Source organism: Aspergillus aculeatus (genome assembly GCF_001890905.1).
Source record: "Aspergillus aculeatus ATCC 16872 unplaced genomic scaffold ASPACscaffold_3, whole genome shotgun sequence".
Lineage (NCBI taxonomy): Eukaryota > Fungi > Ascomycota > Eurotiomycetes > Eurotiales > Aspergillaceae > Aspergillus > Aspergillus aculeatus.
Genome location: NW_017962978.1, coordinates 2072448 through 2092131, shown reverse-complemented (window position 1 = coordinate 2092131; position 19684 = coordinate 2072448). Strand labels below are relative to the sequence as shown.

The following is a 19684-nucleotide window of genomic DNA, read 5'->3' as shown; positions in this document are numbered from 1 at the left end:
AAAGATGCAAATGTTGTGGCAGAAAAAACAACACTATTCCGCTTCGGGCGGCGATGTAAACAACCCACTTTCCACCTGCGGCGCTTTGAAATGTCAACTTTGGCACCTGCACAACGCTTGAGATTCCGTCTTGATGCAGCACCCACAGGCGACTAACAATAGTACAGTATAATGTCGTCAATTGCCAGAGGCCGGCCATCCCGGCGCGCTGCCCCTCGCAGAAGTTACGTCCCAGAAGAAACGCCATCAGACGAGGAAGATCCTGGAAATGTCACCCCCACCGCGCCGTCCCGCCACGGGGATGATGACGACGAAGAGGAGGGCGAACGTACTCCGGTCCCCAAGAAGCCCAGCGCAGTCAAGAGATCATCACGCAGACAAGTCATCGCCGAACCGCCTGTTTCCACATCGAGTGCCGCCCGCACGACACGCAGACCCCGCAAGTCGAGGACGGTGGACCCGTCGGAGTCGTCGCAATTGATTGATGAAGGCGAAAGTTTTGCCAGCGTTCAAGAGCCCGAAATTTCATCTACAATGAGCGCTCCTCGCGCAACGCGCAGATCACGCACGTCGAGGACGGTCGACCCATCGGAGTCTTCGCAGTTGATGGATGAGGGTGAAAGTTTTGCAAGCGTCAGAGAACCAGAGGAGCCCACTACATCGAGCGCTCCTCGCACGACGCGCAGGACCCGAAAATCGAGGACAGTGGAGCCGTTGGAGTCGTCCCAGTTGATTGAGGAGGGTGAAAGTCTGGCTAGCATCAGAGAAACAGAAGGACCCACTGCATCGAGCGCTCCTCGTACTACACGCAGGGCCCGCAAGTCGAGGGCTGTAGAACCATCGGAGTCCTCGCAGTTGATAGATGAAGGTGAAAGTCTTGCAAGCGTCAGAGAACCGGAGGATCCGTCAACAGCTGCCCCTCGTCGCAGAACACGCAAATCAAGGGCAGTAGAGGCGTTGGAGACATCGCAGTTGACTGGGCCTAACGAAGAGGGTGAGAGTGTTGCGACCGTGAGAGCACCGGGCTCTCCGTCTGAGGAAATCCCCGTTGCAGTGAAAACAAAGGGTATGATCTCACCCCGCGAAAGTCGCATCTCCCTGCCCAATTTGGACCATATCTCATTTTCCAATCTAGAGCCCTCCACATCCCCGCAGCCGCAGCCTCGAATGCAAAGAGAAAGCGTTCCGCCACTCGCCGATATTACAGATGCAGCTGTGAACAAGTCCCCGTCGAAGTCGCCATCGAAGTCCGTTGAAGACGAAAAGCCGCAGATACCCGCAATCAACCCGAATACAACATTGCTCGAGAAGCCCATGGACATCATGCTCAAATCCCGATCAGCCGCTCCGTCGGCCTCCCAGGAGCCGTCAGGTCCGACCAGTCGCTTGATGATCACTACCCTGGTCATGATGAATTTCAAGAGTTACGCCGGAAAGCAGATCGTGGGCCCCTTCCATGCATCCTTTTCCTCCGTTGTCGGGCCCAATGGATCCGGTAAGTCGAACGTCATCGATGCCTTGTTATTTGTTTTCGGATTCCGAGCGAGTAAAATGCGTCAAGGCAAGATCTCGGCTCTGATCCATAGCTCGGCCAATCACCCAAACCTGCCCTCCTGTGAAGTTGAGGTTCATTTCCAGGAGATCCTTGATCTGCCCAACGGCACCCATGAAGTAGTCCCAGATTCCCAACTTATTATCTCCCGAAAGGCTTTCAGAAACAACAGCAGCAAGTACTATATGAACGCCAGAGAAACGAGCTTCACCGCCGTGACGACGCTGCTCCGTGACCGAGGTATTGATCTAGACCACAAACGCTTTTTGATTCTTCAGGGTGAAGTCGAGTCTATTGCCCAGATGAAGCCTAAGGCTGCCAACGAACACGAGGATGGACTCTTGGAGTATCTGGAGGACATCATCGGAACTTCGAAATACAAGACGCCTATCGACGAGGCGGCTACGGAACTCGAGACACTGAACGATGTCTGTGTCGAAAAGAATAACCGTGTCCAGCACGTTGAGAAAGAAAAGGTTGCCCTCGTAGACAAGAAGGACAAGGCCCTGGCTTATATTCGGGACGAGAACGAGCTTTCTGAGAAACAGTCCGCTCTCTATCAGATCTACATTGATGAATGTGCGGACAACATTCGAGTCACCGAAGAAGCCATTCTACAGATGCAGGAATTGCTGAACATGGAGCTCGAAAAGCACGAGGGTAACGAGTCCGGGATCAAAGAGCTTGAGAAGGCCTACAAACGCGGAATGCGAGAATACGAAAACATGGAGAAAGAGGTGCAGGCGATTGCCAAAGAAATGGCCAAATATGACAAGGAGAACGTCAAGTTCGAGGAGAAAAAGAAGTTCTTGGTCGGCAAGCAGAAGAAGCTAGAAAAGACCATGCAAAGCACACGCCTGGCCGCTTCCGAATGCGAAAGCCTCGTGCAGAAACACTCTGATGATATCGAGAAGAAGACGAATGAGACCTCTGAGCTTGAGAAAGAGATGAAGGCTGAAGAGCAGGAGCTGGCCGAGATTCGTGAAAGCCTCAAGGGCAAAACCCAGGGACTTTCAGATCAGATCACTGCGAAGCAAAAGTCGTTGGAGCCTTGGGATGAGAAGATCAACAAAAAGCTCTCGGCCGTCGCTGTGGCGCAGAGTGAGCTTGACATCCTTCGCGAGCGAAGCAATGCTGGTACTGTTCTGCTCGAGGAGGCGCAGTCGAAGATCTCTTCCATCGAGGAAACGCTGGCAACCAAGGAAAACGATCTCGAGGAACGTAAAGCTCAGAAGGCTACCCTTGAAGAAGAGGTTGCTAAGCTGAAACACGACCTCAAGAAATATGCTCAGAGAGAGCCAGAGGTACGAGCCCATGTCTCCAGTGCTCGACAGAGGGCCGAGGAGGCAAGAGCCAGTCTTGCAAGCACTCAGAATCGTGGTAGCGTTCTGTCTGGTTTGATGCGCCTCAAAGAGTCCGGTCGTATTGAGGGCTTCCACGGTCGGCTTGGAAACCTCGGTATGATTGATGAGAAGTTTGACGTTGCTATCTCGACCGCGTGTCCTGCCCTGGACAACATGGTGGTTGACACGGTTGAAGTTGGTCAGCAATGCATCGATTATCTGCGGAAGAACAACCTTGGTCGAGCCAACTTCATCCTACTCGATCGCCTCCCGCGCCGGGATATGTCCAAGGTCTCTACTCCAGAAAAGGTCCACCGACTCTTTGACCTGGTCAAGCCCAAGGACCCCAGATTCGCTCCAGCTTTCTACAGTGTGATGCAGAACACGCTAGTCGCCGAGGACCTGGAACAGGCCAACCGCATTGCATATGGTGCGAAGCGGTGGCGCGTTGTAACCCTGAATGGCCAACTCATCGACACTTCCGGAACGATGAGTGGTGGTGGTACCCGAGTCGCACGGGGCGCCATGTCGTCCAAGCAAGTCGCTGACACAAGCCGTGAGCAGGTGGCCAAGCTTGAGGGTGATCTGGAAGAGACGGAGAGGAAGTTCCAACACTTTCAGGAGAAGCAACGACAGATGGAAGCTGCAATCCGGGAGAGAATGGATGAGATCCCGCGAGTGGAGACCAAGATCCAGAAGATCCTGATCGAAATCGAAAGTGCCAATCGCAGTCTTGCGGATGCTCAGCGTCGCGTCCAAGAGCTGAGCGCCGAGCATAAGCCGTCCAAGACGGATGCCAGTCGAGCTGCAAGCCTTGAAAAGCAGATTGCCGCTTTGGAGGAAGAGATCGAAGATCTCCGCGAACAGAAAGGTGGTATCGAGGAAGAAATCCAAACTCTTCAGAACAAGATCATGGAGGTCGGTGGTGTGCGGCTCCGTGGACAGAAGGCCAAGGTCGATGGCCTCAAGGAGCAGATCAACCTATTATCTGAGGAGATCTCGAACGCTGAGGTCGGCAAGTCAAAGAATGAGAAGCTCATCACGAAGCATTCGAAAGCCCGCGCCGAGGCGGAGAGAGAGCTGGAGCATGTTGCCGAGGAGCTTGAGAAGCTGAACGAGGATGTGGCCAACCAGGCTAGTGACGCATCTGGATGGAGGCAAAAGGTGGAGGAGGGCCAAGATGTAAGTTATGGTGTAGTATCAGCTTCAAAGCAATTGGCTAACTTGTGACAGGCACTGGAAACCAAGAAGGAAGGCCTCCAAGCCATGAAGACTGAGCTTGATGAAAAGGTCGCTGAGCTGAACGAGTCTCGAGCCACGGAGATTGAGATGCGCAACAAGCTTGAAGAGAACCAGAAGGCTCTCGCGGAGAATGAAAAGCGCGGGCGTTACTGGCAGGACAAATTGTCCAAGCTGACGCTGCAGAACATCAGTGATCTGGGCGAGGAGCAACAGGCCACCGAACTTCAGGTGTACACCAAGGATGAGTTGTCCGAGATGAACAAGGAGTCGTTGAAAGCCACCATCGCTGTTCTCGAGGAGAAGACTCAGAACGCGTCCGTTGACCTGACTGTCATTGAAGAGTACCGCCGCAGAGCGGCTGAACACGAGGCTCGCTCGGCCGATTTAGCCACTGCTGTTGCATCGCGAGACAGTGCTAAGGCTCGTCTTGACGGTCTCCGGTCGGCCCGCTTGAACGGATTCATGGAAGGCTTCGGTATAATCTCCCTTCGCTTGAAGGAGATGTACCAGATGATCACCATGGGAGGTAACGCCGAGTTGGAGTTGGTTGACTCGCTCGATCCCTTCTCCGAGGGTATTCTGTTCTCTGTCATGCCACCGAAGAAGAGTTGGAAGAACATCGCCAACCTGTCTGGTGGAGAGAAGACATTGTCCAGTTTGGCGCTGGTCTTTGCTCTGCATCACTACAAGCCCACGCCTCTCTATGTCATGGACGAGATTGACGCCGCTCTTGATTTCCGAAACGTGAGGACCTTCTGTTCGATTTCTGCCAGTGAGTCTCCAGCTAATAGGGTATTAGGTCTCGATCGTGGCCTCTTACATCAAGGAGAGAACCAAGAACGCCCAATTCATCGTCATCTCGCTAAGAAACAACATGGTAAGTTTACTTGCTGCTGGCTGTGCGGTCCATACTAATGACCGTTGTTCTAGTTCGAACTCGCCTCGCGACTCGTCGGCATCTACAAGGTCAACCACATGACCAAGAGTGTGACGATCGAGAACAAGGACTACATCACCAGGCGGTGATAGTGTGGGATAGATGCGTGCTCATAGTTTTTGTATGTATTTGGGACGGGGTTGGATAGGTTAGGCAACGGTATGCGGGTTTGGGAATCTCTTGCTTTTTTTTTTCCTGCTCTTATTCCACGACTGGAAAGGATGATGACAATGATGACTTTTTATCTCTGTGACTGGGCACTGAATTAGTGCGGTTCTTGCTATGGTATGCGGGGATTTCTGCTTTCATGTTCGGACGTTTTCTCCGTGTTTGGTTTCCTTTTCGATGTTGATGATTTTCCTTCAGAACAGAGTATATATTTTAACTACTACGGTTCATATGTGCTAGCAGTAGGACTGTCCAGCAGGCCGTATAAGACTGCGCGGTGATCAGTGCTTCGGCAATGTTCCATCTGTAGTGCATGCGTCCCGGCCCACTACCATGGTTTCTAAAATATATCATGCTACCTACTGGCAGTAAACCGGTGCTGTAGCTAAGTCGGTACAATTTTAGTCCACAACTACCAATACATCCCAACAAACGACCAAAACAATTCATCCCGCCAACGCGATCCGACCCATTATATGTACAGTACCCTTTCATAACCAAGGCAGCCCGCTTTAGCCTTGGATTAAAGCTCGTCATTCCCGATGCACCTCTGCCTTCCGAATCAAGATTCCCTATAGCTACTGTATAGTAAGTAACTACCTAATGAGCAGGCGCGAAAGCTCAGCAACCAACCCCTCCCCCCGCCGCGCCGCCCCTTCACCCACATAGCCCAAGGTCCAGCCTACCTACCTGCCTTACCCTCCATCGCCTCACTCAATGTTTTTGCTAGGCATGTGGAATGTCCACGGCGGAAGTAGACAGTGGGACCGCCAGAAAGAGGGCAAAGTGGATTTTGTTCCCAAGCTTCAAATTGCAGGGTGGGTAAAGGTCAAAGTGGGTGGGAATTTGGTATACGTAGTGGAGAATAGCTCACTAAGTCTAACTAATGAACCTACTACTCATACTCTAATGTGTACTCTGTAAGTTCCTCGACTGTCGGGATTTTGAATTGCTCCTTCGGCTTTGTCAATGAGGCTAGTGTTTTCTGCTCGTGTTTTGGAGAGGATTTCTCTGATGAGTTTTGGTATTAGATGCATGTACTCGTACTTCGGATCTGGGATTTGGGATCTGGGACGGGGGGATTCAGGTAGTTATTAGGGCTTACATGAGGATGGGACTGTTCAGTACATTAGTGCCTATGTGTATATTACGGGCATAGAGGGGTGGCGATGGGTTTTGGGTGTGGTTAGTGCCCGTTGTTCTTGGGGATTGATTTTGGGGTTCTTGAGTTTGTTTGTTTGTTGTTGCTGTATAATGCTTTGTAGGATGTGGTGGTTGGGGTTTACTGCTTGTTGGAGCTTGAGAGGAAGAGAGGATGGTGGCGGGAACTGGGGCCTTGGGACCGGGAATGGGGCCCAGCTGGAGCTGGAGCTGTATGAACGGGGTGGGCTGCTCCGTTCTGGACACTCTCGACCTCTTTTAATGATGGCAATGTCTCAAGGGTGATTTGCTGGTCAGTGAGTCCGCTGGTGTAGGTGACAAATCCATGTCTTCTGTTTGGAAACCAAAGGAGGAAGTTGTTAGGTAACTTCAATTCCAGCTGCGGGCTAAGCGCTTTAGAAGGTGCCGGAGGCCGGGGCTGTTTCCGTTGGCTGCTACCGCTGGATCTATAGAACCGTGTGGTATATGCTTTACTTTATGCTGGTGAGTAGCCTACGGACATTACAGGATACGTTCTTTCATCTATCTTCTACACGAATTGAAAAGCATAGACCACTGCACAGGCCAGGTTGGTCGAAGTGGAAAGAAAGGACAGGACAGGACAGGACAGGCCAGGCCAGGACTGGCAGAAGATATTCAGGAACTAACTCTCGACCTCAATCCACTATTTCTTTCCCGCTCAGTGTCAGTGTCAGTGTCAGTCAGACCCAGGTAGCCAGAAAGTTTAGCTGCTGCTAGGTCTTCGGCAGCAGTGAACCGGTATGATCGCGAAGGAATTCACAAGGCTCGGTAGGGCTAGCCTAAACCGTGGAAATTGCCTACTCGGTCGTCTTAGCGGAGTAGTTCGACCTTGCAGAGTCAGCATCAATCTAATTCCCGTCGAAACTGCCGTCCAGCTACTAAGTATCTTCTCTTCAGCTGCTCGGAGCAACTGAGTGAGTCTCAAGCTAAACCCAGAGACCTGGGCAACCGAGAGCAACCCATATGCAAGAAAGCGGAGAATCATCGGCTGGAATTGCTGCACTTGTGGCCAAGCATCGAGATTGAGACAATTAGACTACCTCCGATCAAAAGCCGCCGATGGTCGAACTGAGCGAATTGACTCAATTGAGGCCTTTTTTTTTTTTGTTTACCTGCTGCCGTGGTCGTTTTCCTCCTTTCGTCGCGCGGTGTCGGGTCTTGGTCCACTTCCGATCCAATCACACGATTGGATTGCCACGTGGAGTTCAGGTCCTGGTGTCTGGATGGTCGAGTAGGCGATGAGGAGAGTGGAGAAACCTGACCTGGAATTGACTCAATTGAATTTCAGATGAGAATTGGAAGGTCCCACTTCTCTTTTTCTGTGAAGTGGTTTTGTTCTTCCGCCGCCCGGACTGCGTAGTGGGTGGTGCCGTTGCCGGTTGGTTGCCCTAGCATTTTCATTTACCCGCCACAGCTTTCCTTTCGCTGATCCGCGTCGCCGTCGTGTGCTTTCCTTCCTCTTCTCGTGCGGTGGTTCTCTGGTAAAGTAAATACGTTTCCGCGGTAATCTGTTTTGGTGTATGCTGTACCATGGATGGCGAATCGAGCTCTCTGGCTGATCATCATGGGCTATGATCGCAATGCGACCTCATCATCGGTGTGATCCAGCGATTCTTGCACATTTGGGCTCAATCCGAGTATAGGAAATTCCAAAAAACTGCAGCGGCGAGGCTGAAGATAACCCCCGATAAGCGCGATGCGGTTGTCCAAGCAGAGATTATCGGAAAAGATACCTGGGATGCGGAGGCCCGGACTATAATCGACCCTTGCTATACTGCTGTACAATCCATGATAGTATCATGATATGACTTATCCAGCCAGGCCCTGAGATAGGGGTTTACTGATAACACCTATCGCTTCCCGTCAAGTCAAGCCAAGTCACCCCTGGCATACTACGTAGATAGTGTAGGTAGATGGATAGATCGCTTCCTTTCCAGAGTCGATCTATCACGACAGGGACTCTGCGATGGGATGGGTTAGTAGGGCAGACCAGGCAGCAATTGGGGGCCACCTGCATGGCAGTAGTCGACCGGTCGGGGCTGTGAGTCGGTCGGTCGCCGGCGATAAGCCAGGGAACAAGAAAAAGAAAACCGAAGGACCGGTCCATGGCCACTGGCCAGAATGATCCATGGCGCCAAAACACAACACTTTGACAGTCTTACATTACATTCATGATGTACTGAAGTACTGAGTACTGTAGGTGAAGGTACTGAAGGCACTGTACCTCGAACTAACTCGTCTGAACTTGTCAACCATGACTATGATGCAGTGTGACGTGATGACCAACCCCGGTCAAAGTCAACAAAGTCAACAGGGAAGCTGCCCGGTCTATGTCCAGTCTAGTTCAGCTTACTCCGTATGGTGTCGGCTTAATTTCGTCGAAATTTCGAGAGTAGGACACTGTGGCCCCCGTCCCCCTCCCCGGATCATGAATGAGACATTCTCGTTGCTAGGCTAGGACAGAAAGTAAACCATCAGGTTACCGTGAGCTGTCAGGTAAGGAGAAACAACCGATAACTGCAGTATACATTAAGTCGTCTAGGCCGTGGAAACTGTCATCGTTGCATGAGGGGGGCATGCGAATATGCGAATTTAGCTACCGCGGAAGCAGCAGTAACCGCTACAGTAACAGCCATATGTGCTATGGATGTAGGTGCTACACTCCGCATGCAGCAAATGGAAGCAAGAACGCATCCGCGTGGCTAGGAGGGGTTTTTGAGCCGAATGCACAGCAATGTTCAAGAGAGCACTGACAGTAGATGGATGAAGGAGTGCATGCATTCTCCTGTCTAGTGTACTGTACTAGGTAGTAATCTAGATAGTACCGTAGTTCAATGCCGTGAGCCGATGAGGGTTCAGGGTTCGTTCCAGTTCCAGTTCCAGTTTCCGCTGCCGTTTTCGCAGGATTGGAATCCATCCCGGTTGGGCCAGTCCTCAACCCGACCGCGAGCAAATCGGAGCGTAAGGAATTGGCTTGAAGCGACTCGAGGGGTTCTACTCCGTAGGTAACATTCCACCCATCCTCTGTTGTCTGACTCGAGCATGGATATATCTGACTACTCTTTCGCTGCTCATTTCGGGTAGAGAAGGGAAGAGAGGAGAAATAAAGAGGATAGAGCGAGACAAGCGAAGGGCCAAGCAAGTCCTTTACCAAGTCATGATGTTCTAGATTGCTTCGGGTTTAAACTTCAAGGCAAGAAGAAAGCCCAGGCGGTAGCGGGGAAGGATTGCGTTGCTCATCTCCAAAAAGTCTTGTATACCAGTAGACTCCAAATCACCAATTCCCACCGTACCTACTCCAGATGAGATCTCCTCCGCGTCGCAAGCCCATGACGATCAGTTACAAGAAGTCAGGGCTTGGATCATCTCATTATTGCGACGCAATGAAATCAATCTTCCTACAGCCCGCGGAACGAAACACCCAACCAACACCGCCTGTTTCGTCGGGTCTCAAGCTGGCCATTTATCCGACCGTTGACCTTTTTCCTCTGCCTTTCCTTTTTTTTTTTTTTTTTTTCTTTTATATTTTTTCAGGCCGTCGCTTTTCTTTTTCCGTTGATATACCCTATACCTGACTATTCGATCGTCCTTGGGCGGGCATGTGACAGGCAGTAAGTCCTCTCGCATTTCGACTCTTACTGAGTTGGGTTTAAGGTCCAGTGGTGGCTGAACCCGCACGGGAGAACAGAAGAAATCATCCAATATCGATTGATTACAAGGGAGTTGTACTCCCGTCCCTATGTCCCTACATTACTCATGTAGTAGTGATGATGTTGATGTTGTTGACGATGATGCCGATGCTGGCAAGGTGGCGGCGATAGTCATGCCAATCCCCGATTCATGGCCCGTCTGGATAATCCCATTCCGTCCAGGGCCCTCTTTTTTTCGGCAGTCCATCAATGAGGGGATAAGGCTTAGAGTATGTGTATGCGCGTCAAGGTCGAGAACTGTGATGCGGCGACGACGGAGAATGGGGAACTTCTGCCACAGAGGAACTCACCCCGCCCACTCAGCTTACTCTTTTTTTTTTTTTGTACAGACTTACAACGTACTACTGTACTCCGTAGTTTCACTCCATACTTCCCTTCCTATGCCGCTGCCCGCAGGGATCCAGGGAGGTAAAAAAGTAAAAGTAAACCAAACCCTGGTTTGCGCTATCGGCTATCTCGGACATGGGGGGAGGGGGGGCGGCGGCCGCAATTATTCGATGTGTATGTACGAAGTACAAGAATGAGTATGTATGGAACGGAGTATGCTGCTCTGTGAGTGTGAGTGTGATCGATCTCGCTGCCGGGGTGCTTTCTTTGACAGTGGTCAATTGGCATTTGGTCTAGCTTGTGATTTCCTACTCGGCTCCTGCATGACAAATTCTTTTTGTTTTGCTGCCCAGCTGAAGGATTGCAGATGAGGAAGAAGAAAAAGAAAATACTATACTCGAGTATAACGACCAAAACAAAACAAAACAAAAAATTGACGAAACAAAACAAAGTAACGGTGAATACGAAAGAGATGAGGGGGAAAAGATGAGGAGTGGAGAGAGGGGGAACCAAGAACGGAGGAGGGCCGTGGAAAGAAGCAGCCAGCAGTGACATGGTCGAGCAATGATCAACAAAGAGTGAGAGAGAAAATCAGAGAGTGAGAAATACCTATGCGGCGCATTCCAGTCAATTGAAGGGGATCCTTGCCGATACTACTTGGCTGATCGGAACCAACAGCCTATCTGGGAATATATCTACGGAGTGTTTGAGAAGGGGAGCTCAGGCTGACCGGAAATTCCGCAGAACAATGGCAATCATTGAGGTCGGGCTTATGTGAGTATGTAGAGCGCGAGAGTGAGTGTGTATGTGTTGTACGTGTTGTGGGTTCGTTGTTGTGGTATGTGCGTGTACAGTATGTGCGTACAGTATGTGTGTGTGGGCGAGTGGACTGGGCTAGAAGTAGAGCATCTCCGGTGGGAACCAATTTGACTTCTTCCATCTGCCGTTCTATAGAGCTTCGATTGCGTAAAACGAAGCAGATTAGCGGCCAAAGACCGTCCCGTCAAATTGGGTACGGAAGTTTGTTAGGGTCCTTCGGGCGTTTGGCAAGTACCGCCAACGGGTTCCGAATGGGGGTTCTGGTTATTACTGAGTACCATTATTTTCTCCGAGGTCGCTGCCTTAGTAACTACTATGAATTTACCTAACTGCAGGCTACAGAGTGTCAGGCGCTGTTTCTTCCTTACAGCCGGCAGACACTATGGTTCGAGGATCGGCACAGTTATCGGATATGGTCGTGATGAAGGAAGGGGAAAACGAGATAGATGACGAGTAGAGTAGTACGTTCCATGCTCTCGTCCCGAGTCAGACTGTCAGCAGCATCAGCGATGAATGCTTGTTCTGGTTTTCCAAGTGGCTTTTCCTGCTAAATCGCCTTAGGCCGAAACCGTTTTCTGTCGGGCTCCATCCGGCTGACGGGCTGAAGGGCGACTAGTAGTCTCGGGCTTCTTCTAGGTGACCATTCATCGAAGGAAAGGGGGGAGAAAACAAAGCCTGAGGTTAGGTATGAGGATCCGATACTTAAGGTAATTTAGTCTATTTTAATCATCTATACGGGGTATATCCAGCGGAACTCTGTTGCTGCTACGTATGAGTGAGAACTTTGTAGGGAGGGAAACTTTCCCACAAAACATGGAACGATGAACTAACTGGTGGAAGTATGGAAGTATGGAAGCACTATGATTTTTGGCCACCACTACACGGATGGAGTACTAGTTATGTATTTGCTTGTGCTTGGTAATCTGGCTGAGTGGAAATCTCCATTGGCGGTTTAAGCCTTCAAAGTGGGTATAGTAACGTTACAGTCGACTGTGTTATTACTCAGCCGTTACCCAGTTGTTACCAAACCAACACCCAAGCCGTCACAGGCCAGACCAGCCCATTCAGTGTGAAGTTCACTGAGTACTTCTGCTGCCGATGCACTCCACTTCCGGCCCTGGGGAGGGCCCTCCCTCCGTCCCTCCGTCCAGGCTCCTCTTTCCACTATCTCTCCCCCCCTCCCCCCCTCCCCCTTCCCTTTCCTCTCCCAATTATTATCAGAGGCTCACTAAACAATATCAGGAAAATTAAACTAAACTAAATCCAAACTAAACTAAAACCAAAATGTGTCTGTGATTATTCTACCTTGTTTCCGCTCTACCCTCTCGCTCGCTGTCTCGCTCTTATTCCGCCGCATCCCCAATTTCCACTCCTCTTTACTTTCTCTCCCCTCTCTTCCTTTTCTTACTTCTCCTCTGTGTCTTTGCCTTTGTCCCTGCAAGCTGGTCTTTGCAGTTGCAGATGCACTGACTGACCATTGCTTGCGTGTTGCTTACTGATTCAATTTTCCCCACTCTCTGGTTCTGGGCCAGCCTCACCCAGAATTTCTCCCTCCCACACCCCATCTCCAATTCCTCCTACTCCCTCTCTTCTCTGTGGTGGTCGATTTGCGTCATTGTCTGAGATAACCACCACTGTCGTCACCTACATTGCAACCTGGAAAGCATGTATTGCAACAATGGTCTAGTGTGGTTGTTGGCTTTCGCTAGACCTTAAGCTTTCGCAGACATGGATTTCATAGTAAGTGGCGCCCCGGTCTCTCCCTCCTTCGTCGCAATCTGGTTTGGTTCTACCTGCGAGACTGTGTGCCTGGGATGTGTTACGATCAATCGGATTTCTAAAGCGCATGCAATCGCATTGTCTCCTGCATCATCTCGCCCGCGACTGGATGCAATGATGTCTGAGACATGCGTGCGACATGGCAAGGGGATTTTCTTTTTGACTCTGCTCCTGTTCCACCCCGCCCTTCAGCCTCAAATCTAGCGCGCCAGTGGACTGACCGACGCGCCTCTAGCTTTCTTTGACGCATTTCTGCGAGGTGCATGGTCCAACCTCGATCATTTGCTCGCAGGTTCTTCCTTTCGCCTGCCAACAATGCTATCCCGAGCCTTCCGACTATTCTCCCACTGATACCCCTGCCACCTCTCACGACACCGCTTCCTCCCATGGCATGCAAAGTCAGACAAACAGCAAGCCCCCTTCATCCGCTAAACTATCTGAAAGGAGCCCGGAAACCGGCGACCGGTCGCCTCGGATTGAAGACCACCCGTATTTTTTGAAGACCAAGACCCCACCCGCCGAGAACCAGCAACCTTCGAGCCATCTGGGAGGCGCGGAGGGGGACACCTGTGCCAGTTGTAGTTTGACGCTACCCGAGAATGTAAGCAAGCAGCTACCACCGGGGGCACCAGGGGCACCCAAGAGTGATGGCAAGGGTCGGAACGGTAGTCCGGTCCTGCGCTCGCGGCAGGTTGTCTACACCTGTGGCAATAGTTCTGCCGATCATGAAGATGGCGACCCGCACGTCCATCAATCCTATCCGGAGTCTCTCCATTCGTCCTCTGTTACGTCAGATGCTTCTTGCCACTCACATATTCTCACCTACCTGTCCCTGCGTGGACCTCCAAATCCTACCGATTACGCTCTTCTTCGTCGCTCGTCGATCCGGACCCTGAGTTGTGAGCTCTTACCACGCGGACTATCTTCCGGACCCTTGAGTTTCGGGGACGGAATCGCTGGCTATACCATCGCGTTCGTCTTTCGTCTTCCCGATCCAATGGCTCGTGGGAAACGGCGCAGCTACGCCTTTCTCGCCTTGGCGGGCAGAGATGGGGGCAGGGCATTCCGGGCCTCCCCCGTCATTTGGCGAACCTTTGGGCGCATTGCAGCTGGAATGGCAAACTCAGCAGAGAAGTTCCAGGAGGAAGAGAAACGCCGGGAGGAGCAGAACAAGCGCCCTGACAGGGACGGAAATAAACCATACACCCCTGTTTCTTCATTTCTCACTGGACGTGCACTGGATCCGGCCGGTCAACTCCGCCGGCCTGGTCCCGTTCGTGCAAGGAACCTGTCGGAGATCACGGGTAACCAGTACATTTTTGCGGAAATCCACGCGCACTTTGTAGCTCTTCTCCAACAGCTTGGCCACCAGTTCGGCACATACCGGGTCTCGGAAGAGCAAATCATCAGCACTATTCGCGAAGAGGAAGGTACTGCCGCAGCGAGACGGCAGTCTACCTCTATGGCAGGTGGGAAGGAAAAGTCTCGGCGCAAAGCCTCCCAGCAATTCGATGATGATACCGATCTGGGAATGTCGACTTTGAACCTGTCTTCGGCCGCCGGACCAAAGCCTATCCCCATTACCCCTCGCCGACCTGTTGTCGCTTGAGTTATCATGGCTCCATTTTTTCGACAAGTGGATCTCCAATTTACAATCAAACGATCCACAACACACCAATCCCCGTGATGTCTTATCACACTAGCTATCACGATTTGCTGTCCCACGTGAATCTCATTTCGGACACGATGATCGAGTTTTATGGTGTTCGGCCCTTGTTTTCTTCTTCTTTTCGTTTGCGGACTTTATACGGGATTCCACATAGACTACGGCGCCTTCTTTAAGATTGAGATGGAGTTTGGGCACATTCCCGGGTTTGCTTCAAGTAGTTTTCAGCATGTCCTTAGACAAGCGGCTTCTGTTTTGCTTCACTTCTTCTTCCTGCGCCATTGTGGTGGCTATTGTCTTATTATGATACTAATTCGAGAGGAGGGAATTATGTGGTTCATGAATCCATGATTGAATGTCAGTACGAGGCAACGAAGGATGCACTTGTGAGACATTTGGCATGCATGCATGTATGTAACTTATGGTTATGGTTTTAAGGGTCTTATGGGACTTAATCACGATTGTACTATCAGATCGAGCACTTTTCAGATCGAAGTAGAACTTCAATGTGTTTGCTTTATCAATTCCAGCGAGCCCCGAAGTACATACTGTACGTCTATAGATCTATGTGTAGAAACGGGAGATAGCGGTGTGGCTGAAGGACCCGCAATGCTCGGAGTTTAATGCACCTTTCTGTCTGTCTGCATCCATTTTGACAGTTATCAAAATGTCCGAGATAAGCTCCAGTCTGACATGCGCAGGGTGCCCATTGGCGTCGTACCTGAGTCATGACCGATTAGATATCTAGCCGACGACTGTAATTACTCTTACATCGTTAGCAACAGTCCCTACTATGTAGTGCAGTACTTAGTCCATGTTGTCTCGATGATCCCATGTGATCGGTGTCTGTGGAGAACCCTGATTGCGGGGGTTATCTGTCGATCCAGAAGGTGTGTAGTTCGATGCTCTTCGCAGACTGTTTGGTTTGGTAAAAGAAGGGCCGTGGGAATTAAGTAGATAATGTGGAGCTATGCATGTCTAGTATAGGGATTGATGCGTTGCTATCGGTGAGCATTTCACTATCACAGTGTCGACATATCCTAGGTACATGCACAATTCTCCAAGGAAGAATTCGACCCCTGTACCTGACCTATACCGAGGACTGCTGGAAAACTCGTCCAGCACGATATCCATTTCGTGTATCCCCCCCACCCTTCCCCCCCCGGGGATAGTATATCAGAGGTAAATAGACGGGGGAAGGCGAAAGGTGGACTACTCTTCTGTGAGCTTGTCTCTGGCCGGGGTTACATTGTCTGTGTGGATGTTGAAGATATGTGCATCTGTGCACAGATGGATGGAGGTCGGCTACTTTCTTTATTGTTGCGAGGCGAGGAGAATCGTGTGGGATCTTCGCCTGCGCGGTGTTGAGGAGGGCACGTGCTGGTTGTATAAAGGACGAGGAGAGTAGGAAGCAGATCATCGTATTCCATAAGAGTGATGGGCCCTGGGATCTATACCGATGTGCACCAGTTTAGTGTGGCGGTCGGTTTGCTTACGGGCATTGCTGAGGCTTTTAGGGCTTTGTGGGCGTGAGTCCTTGGGCTGGTCGGGGCTTGGATCATGTGCAGGGGAGAGCTTCCCTCCATCTTTACTTTCATTTCCCTTACCCTTTTGGTTACATCCCTTTCACACTCAGTTGTCCCTTCAGCTTACTTTTATCTATTCACCCGTTTGCCCAAAGGATAGGTACCGAACCCCCCCCTCCGTCTTGGGTCCGTGTTTCCACCGATCCCAGATCCCAGATATCGATGAGACCGCGCCTTCTCTTGAAGACGTGCCATATCGACGACCAAGACGGGCTGAGTTCAAGATTACATGGGCACCAGATTGACCGTGCATTAGCGTTGTCTCCAATCTGGATAGCAAGCACTGACATCAGAACCTTGTTAGGTGATATTAGACATAGGCCAATCCCTTCGAACAGTTGATCTATACACTCAAGTCACAACCGTTGCAACGTACCAACTTTTTCATGTAGGTCAACACCAATCCAAGAATCCATCTATATATACATCTTGCAGAAAGATCGCCAGAGCCAGGAATTCCAAGTTTAGACAACAGCTACTATCCTCCCTACCACTCGCCCTCCCCCTCACTCCCGCTCCCCGAATACGCCTTCTTCCTCAACTTCCACAGTCCCTTCTCCCGCGGTGTGCCCGCTGCGCTGCCCTCCGCCTGCCGACTCCGCGGATCCTCGATCACCGTCATCCAGGGCACGTTGGTGCTCGCCCGGCGGACGCGATCCTTGAGCAACTCCGCCACCCGCTGTTGGCTGCGCGCCTCCGCGGCGTCGACGGCGTTCCCGGTCCGTTTGGCGAGCTTCTCGAGCGCGTCCCGGTGGCGTTTCTGCGCCGAGCGCGCCGCGTAGTACTCCTCGCTGATCGCCCAGTTGGGGTTGTCCAGGAGACCGCGCACGAGGACCAGCGAGTGGCCCTGTTGGCGGGCCTTCTCGATCTGCGAGCCGGCGATCGGGGTGACGAGGTCGATGGTCTGGGAGGCCGGGTCGATCGAGCGGACGAGGGCGAGTCCCAGGCTGTGAGATTTGCGCGGGTCGAGCGGGTTGGAGCTGCCGGAGCCGGCGAAGAGGTAGGGGAGGGATTCGTGGGCGGTAAGGGTGATGTTGGAGGTGAGGGTTGTGGGAGGGGCGGGGTTCGGGTTGTTGGAGGGGCGTTTATTGTTGTTGTCGTCGTCGACCATGCTGATGTCCGAGGCGGCGTCGTTGGCGTCGGCGGTAACAGTCGAAGTGGTGGTGGTGGTGGTGGTGGTGGTGAATTCTGGGGTAGAGTTGCCGCCGAGAAGCGCGTTGGGAGATTCCACGGCGACGACGGCGACGAGGCTTCCATCCAGAACTTCAGAGAGGAGATCGGGATGGATCTGCGAGCCCATGACCATGATCCCCTGAATGTCCTGGTTGGGGCCGGAGTAGTGAACCTGGAACGGCTGCGCGCGCGAGAGCGGCTGCTCGAGCCACAACGGGTTCTCCATGTCGCTGGGCTGGGTCTTGTGGAAGTAGGACTGCATTTGCATGGACCGGAGCTGCGCGCTGGACCGGCTCACAAAATCGGTGGGTTGGGATGGGAGGATCGTCAGAGGCACTTTGGCCTGTGCGGCGGCCTGGCCCAGAGGCTCGATCACCTCGGCGGGCCCCTTTTCGCTCATGTAGACCACGTCTGAAAGACCCAGGGAGCTCACGAGGTAGGTGGCCACCTCGAGTCCGAGGCCGAAAATCCACCCGGGGTAGTTGATGATCAGAGGGCACTGGGGGTAGCTCGCCAGCAAAGAGCGGTAGCGATCCATGAGATCCTTAGCCGCTAAGACGTAGTGGTCGGGGTCTTCCTTGGGGGAGCTTGCGCCGATGTGATGAGCTCGAATTATCGTGCCGTTGCGGGAATCGTCCAACGATGGGTGAGAGAATGGAGGGCCAAAGACTGGGGAGCGAAGATGGGCAAGGTACACCTGTCCCATGGGAGAGAATTCAGGCTGGCCGGGGTCGAGATCGAGGAAGGCGACGCCGTCGGTGTTGCGATAACTTGACTCGGTTTGCGGAGCAGGACTGAGAAGGTGGTTTAGTAGGTAGCGGCTGAAAGTGGACTTTCCCGAGGCCTTGGGACCACAGATCAGGGTTCGGAGTCGTCCACCGCGCTGAGACAGGGACTTGATGGCCGAGCTCCACTGCTTCTCGAGGTGCAGGGGTCGGAGATGTCTCTTCAAGGCATCATCCGCAGAGGTGTACAGCTGGAGGAGGATCAGTCGTGGATCAGACAGATGAAGGGATCGAACTCACCACTGAGAACGTGCGCTTGGTCGAGGGCGACACGTTCTTCAATGTGATCTTGTCGGCCGCAGTGTTTTTGCTGTTCCAGACTCGTTCGTACAGGGGCGACAGGTGCCTGAGACGGTAGATGCCGCTGTGGCATGACATGACTTCGATTTCGGCCGCCCCGTCCACTCCAGACACGCATTTGATCACCGGCAAGGAATGCGTCGAGGGGGCGTAGACCCTGTAGACTCGAGAGGAGGGGTGCAGCTTTGCACCCATCAGGCTAACCACACCACGCTTAACCCAGAGATCGTAGTGACCGATGAAGACAAGACTCTAAGCTTTGTAAGTATGGCGATATATAATAAAGAATTGTAAGGTCGTACCATCTTCTCTTTGATCCGGACGCAGAGCCTATGCTCGTCGCTGTACACCACATTGTTCTTGTTCAAGCGGGTCTTCGACAGCGGAAATTCTTGCAATTGCACAGGGGTGTCGGCGGGCGACTCGAATCTATAGATATCAGCGTGATTTCAGGAAGCTTGCGAGGGAGGTCTTACTCGTCACCATCTCCCTGCAGCGGCGCAAGCCCGACACCATTGGCTTCCTCGACGGAGGCAACTTCTATCTCCGACTCGGCATCCGATGAGGGTTGATCCTCGCTGGGTTGGAATTGTTCCTGAGCCGGTCGCCGTAAGTCTTCCTGTGAGCGTGTCACCCTGCGCGCCTCTTCTGCCGGTTTCTCGACCGGACCAGCATCCTTTCGCCTCGTAGATCGCCTCAGCTGGGTACGTTCCTGCTCGGCTGCGGTCGCTTCTTCCGGGGAGTGTCGGGCTTTCTTCGAAGGAGGCTCGCTGGCCGACTCATTAGCGACTGGCTTTTCGACTGCTGCTGCTGCTGCACGTTGCGCTTGCTGCTGACGAGCTTTGCGGGCCGCGAAGGCGCTGACCGGAGCTACCAGAAATCAAGTCAGTAACGTAACAATCCACACCCGCGCAACCATTTCAATCACAGGGGAAAGTTGGGGAAATACCAGCTGCTTGCGACTTCTCCGCTTTTCTCTTCATAGTTCTCGATTGAGCGATTGAAAACACCCAGAATTACCACTGCAATGCGCAAGAGCGAGTAGTCTGCGGCGGGACTACCAAAAAAAGGTTCATATTTGAGGCCGCGGACTTTCTCGGGTGGTCCGTGCTTCG

The 19684-nt window shown here is 52.2% G+C and overlaps 3 protein-coding genes across 3 annotated transcripts; 2 read left to right on the top strand and 1 right to left on the bottom strand.

Moving 5' to 3' along the window:
• The first annotated feature begins 75 nt into the window (after window positions 1-75).
• smc4 (condensin subunit SMC4) lies at window positions 76-5491 on the top strand. Its single transcript, XM_020195770.1, has 5 exons — window positions 76-1066; window positions 1136-4077; window positions 4129-4881; window positions 4937-5014; window positions 5068-5491. Exons 1-5 carry the CDS (start codon window positions 172-174, stop codon window positions 5161-5163), a joined length of 4764 nt encoding a protein of 1587 aa, XP_020059556.1. The 5' UTR covers window positions 76-171; the 3' UTR covers window positions 5164-5491.
• A 7517-nt stretch (window positions 5492-13008) lies between these two features.
• ASPACDRAFT_50580 (folliculin domain-containing protein) lies at window positions 13009-14668 on the top strand (the record flags this gene model as incomplete). Its single annotated transcript, XM_020202366.1, has 2 exons — window positions 13009-13020; window positions 13295-14668. 2 exons carry the CDS (start codon window positions 13009-13011, stop codon window positions 14666-14668), a joined length of 1386 nt encoding a protein of 461 aa, XP_020059555.1.
• Window positions 14669-16798: 2130 nt separating this feature from the next.
• On the bottom strand, window positions 16799-19552 carry grc3 (putative RNA processing protein Grc3; the record flags this gene model as incomplete). Its single annotated transcript, XM_020199182.1, has 5 exons — window positions 16799-18460; window positions 18510-18821; window positions 18872-18998; window positions 19046-19439; window positions 19519-19552. The coding sequence occupies 5 exons, from the start codon at window positions 19550-19552 to the stop codon at window positions 16799-16801; spliced, it is 2529 nt and encodes an 842-aa protein (XP_020059554.1).
• Between the last annotated feature and the right edge of the window lie 132 nt (window positions 19553-19684).